Raw genomic sequence first — 2,818 nt, forward strand, 5'->3', positions numbered from 1 at the left:
TGTCTCAATGCTTTTCCCCTAATCATGCAGAATTAGCAAGCCTCCGTTCAGGGGTGCAGGTCAAACAATTTCACTTCCTGCTGGACAACAAAAAATACTTTGTCTGTACTGGCTGTTTAGCGTCAGATCGCGTTTTTTAACGGACTGCGTCGCGGGGAGAGGCTTCCAGCCAGCGATTGCGCCATGATCGCGCAACTTTCGCTCGCGATTTAAAATTTGGTGATTCCTGACGTGATCGATTGTTGCACAAAGGTTCTAGATGTTGATAAGCATGATGCAAAATGAGAGACCTCTAGTGTGAGATAATATGTAGGCATGAAAAGGCGGCAAACCAAATGCGGCAACTTGATTCAAAGATATTAAGACATTAATTATAGAAGATAAGACATTCCAATTATGAGGAAAACAGATTAAAGTCGGTTGGCTCTGTCCATCCGTAAATCCTGTGACAACTAGTAGGTTCATTACAAAGATAATCCCTTCACCCGCTTGTGCATGTCATTTAACACCGGGAATTATTAAGCTGGCCGACTAAGTTACCAACAAAATGACAAAACAAACAGCATTGCACCAAACCAGCTATTAATAGTGCATAATTCATCACGAGACCACGTTGCCCCTTCAAGTGATAATTTTTCCAATTGATGATAGTGGCCTTCTGCTCTTAAGCACATTCAACACTAAGCCATTAATGATCTTCATCGTAGGGGTTGATCCTCTCTGCAAACGTAGATTTATTAGTGTGATTCCATACCCCTTCATAAGCATAACTAGGTGTAACATTCAAGTATAGTACATAGCCTTCAAAGTTTTCTTGAGCCTGCATACATTATCACAAATCAAAAACATCAAATATAAATGTTCATCTGGTTGAACATCAAATATAACTAGGTGTAAAATATTTAAGAGCGGCCCTTGCTTTGGGACAGAGGGCTTATTATTTAAGGGTGGTTGTTACCAAATCAGAAAGAAATGGACATATAAATATACCTTGTGGATTGTAGAAACTCATGTATGAAATCAAAGCACTGAACTTCTCGCTCTTCCATAGCTTCTTCCACATGAGGGACTTGAGACTAATCTGGTAGATGCCAAGGTCTGTAGTCACGAAAATGATATCACTGTCTTCCACGGATCCAATCAGCCTAAGACTTTCCTTGGGATTCTGAATAGGGAGAAGGTTCTTAAGATCGACAACTCTATGCTGAGTCCATGACGCAAGGCCCTCGGCACCCGTCTGGATTGAGCTTGACCATAGGTTAAGGGTTAACCCGTCCACTTGTGCAAACCCCAAATTGCCATCCCCCATGGCCATGGGGATAAAGGAATGATCTTTGAGTGATAAGCCATTAGAGCGCATGTCCGGTAGATCAATCAATGACAAGCCATCAGAGGCCATGTCGTACTTGAGAATAGCCATGTCACGAACACCATCAACAATGGAAAGCATGTAGTAGAGTGCGTCTTTGATGAGGACAGGGGGCATTATTTCCGGAATGAATGCACGCCTAGCTTCAAGTTCAAGACCAGTGCTCAGGGTCCACTCAAGCTCAAGATCAAGATCAAGATCAGAGCTCTCGCTCCACGCATCATCCATCTCCAGCAACGCGACGGACGCGTGTGCAACACAACCATCACCGTAACCGGTCGTGAAAAAGACCACACGGACGGGCCCCCCGTCACACAAGCGGTGGTCACAACCGCTCACAGCACAGACCACCGTGGCCCCATTGCTCCCGCATCCATCGGGCTTCTCCAGGTACCTCGTGCAGCCCGTCATGGGGTCCCAAACGAACATCGGGGCGGGACACCCAAAGGGGTTTTCAAAGAGAACGCGGCCATGGCGGCAGTCCAACGCTTCATAGTCCTCCCATTCCACGACATCGGGAATGCGCGCGCCGAATTTCGTGGTGAAGGCAAAGCGTTGGACGGGGGATTCTCCTTCGTCGCTGGGGCGGTCGGCGTGGAGCCAGGAATAAAAGAAGCCCAGCATGGGGGGAGCATCATGGAACTCTCGGTAGCGAACGGAGAAGCTAGTTCCGGTGAGGAGGCCAAGCCAAAAACTGCTGGCCAGGGAGGCACGCACGAGGCTCGAGGGCTCGTCCGGTGGGAGGCGGAGGAAGACCTCCTCGATAAGCTCGTCCGGCAGCGTCGGTGCAGGCCTCGTCGCCGGAGTCGGAGGCGGCGGCATTGTTGTTGGTGGAGGGTAGGAAGGATCTAGATGGATGTGGGCGGGTTACTTGTCACGGAATTCCCCTCGGTCTGTTCGAACTAAAGCAGAAAGATAAATCAGAGAAATGAAGGAGGAAGAGGAGGGGAGTAATCAGTGGAGAAGACTCACCTTGAGAGTTGAGACGTCGGGAAGCGTCCCTGCCGCCGTCGTTGATCGCTGCCGGGGACGCCTCTTGGTGGTGGTCACGGGCGGAGAGATGGCCTACGGGGAGGGGAGGAGGACATGACGGGGGAGAAACCTAAGTGCAGATTAGATTAGGAAGAAATAATTGTTCTTCCTTCAGAATAAAAACAGACGATTAGGAAGGAAACGTCACCTGCACCACGTCTCTCTCTGACTGAGCCAATGACAATGAGCGTCTCGCGTCTCCCAAATAAAAATAGACTTTAGCACATCATTTCTCATTTGATGGTGCTGTCGATCACATGCTGGTTCGTTGACCAAGTTTATAAATTTAACAACAAGGATCGTGATCGCTGGCGAACGTTGAGAGACGTGCGACGCATCATGATCCCACCGACACCGATTGATCCAACGTGCATGCAGGTGGCGACGTCGAGCGTGCGCTGGATCAGACGGACGACA

The 2,818-nt window shown here is 48.8% G+C and overlaps 1 protein-coding gene across 2 annotated transcripts; it reads right to left on the reverse strand.

The window, feature by feature from the left end:
• Positions 1-345: 345 nt before the first annotated feature.
• Positions 346-2,475, reverse strand: LOC119306801. Of its 2 annotated transcripts, none has more exons than XM_037582924.1 (3): positions 2,342-2,475; positions 991-2,271; positions 346-720 (listed from the first exon to the last, which is right to left on the reverse strand). In XM_037582924.1, exons 2-3 carry the CDS (start codon positions 2,189-2,191, stop codon positions 689-691), a joined length of 1,233 nt encoding a protein of 410 aa, XP_037438821.1. In that variant the 5' UTR covers positions 2,192-2,271; positions 2,342-2,475; the 3' UTR covers positions 346-688. The 2 variants fall into 2 exon arrangements, with proteins under 2 accessions (XP_037438821.1, XP_037438822.1); XM_037582925.1 differs by having other exon boundaries at positions 346-820.
• Between the last annotated feature and the right edge of the window lie 343 nt (positions 2,476-2,818).

Source organism: Triticum dicoccoides, chromosome 5B (genome assembly GCF_002162155.2).
Source record: "Triticum dicoccoides isolate Atlit2015 ecotype Zavitan chromosome 5B, WEW_v2.0, whole genome shotgun sequence".
NCBI classification, from domain to species: Eukaryota; Viridiplantae; Streptophyta; class Magnoliopsida; order Poales; family Poaceae; genus Triticum; species Triticum dicoccoides.

Coding starts and splice junctions, on each gene's coding strand:
- LOC119306801 (XM_037582924.1), bottom strand. CDS start 2,191: ATGCCGCCGCCTCCGACTCCGGCGACGAGGCCTGCACCGACGCTGCCG. Junction 721..990: donor GAGTTTCTACAATCCACAAG/GTATATTTATAT, acceptor CTACGTTTGCAG/AGAGGATCAACCCCTACGAT.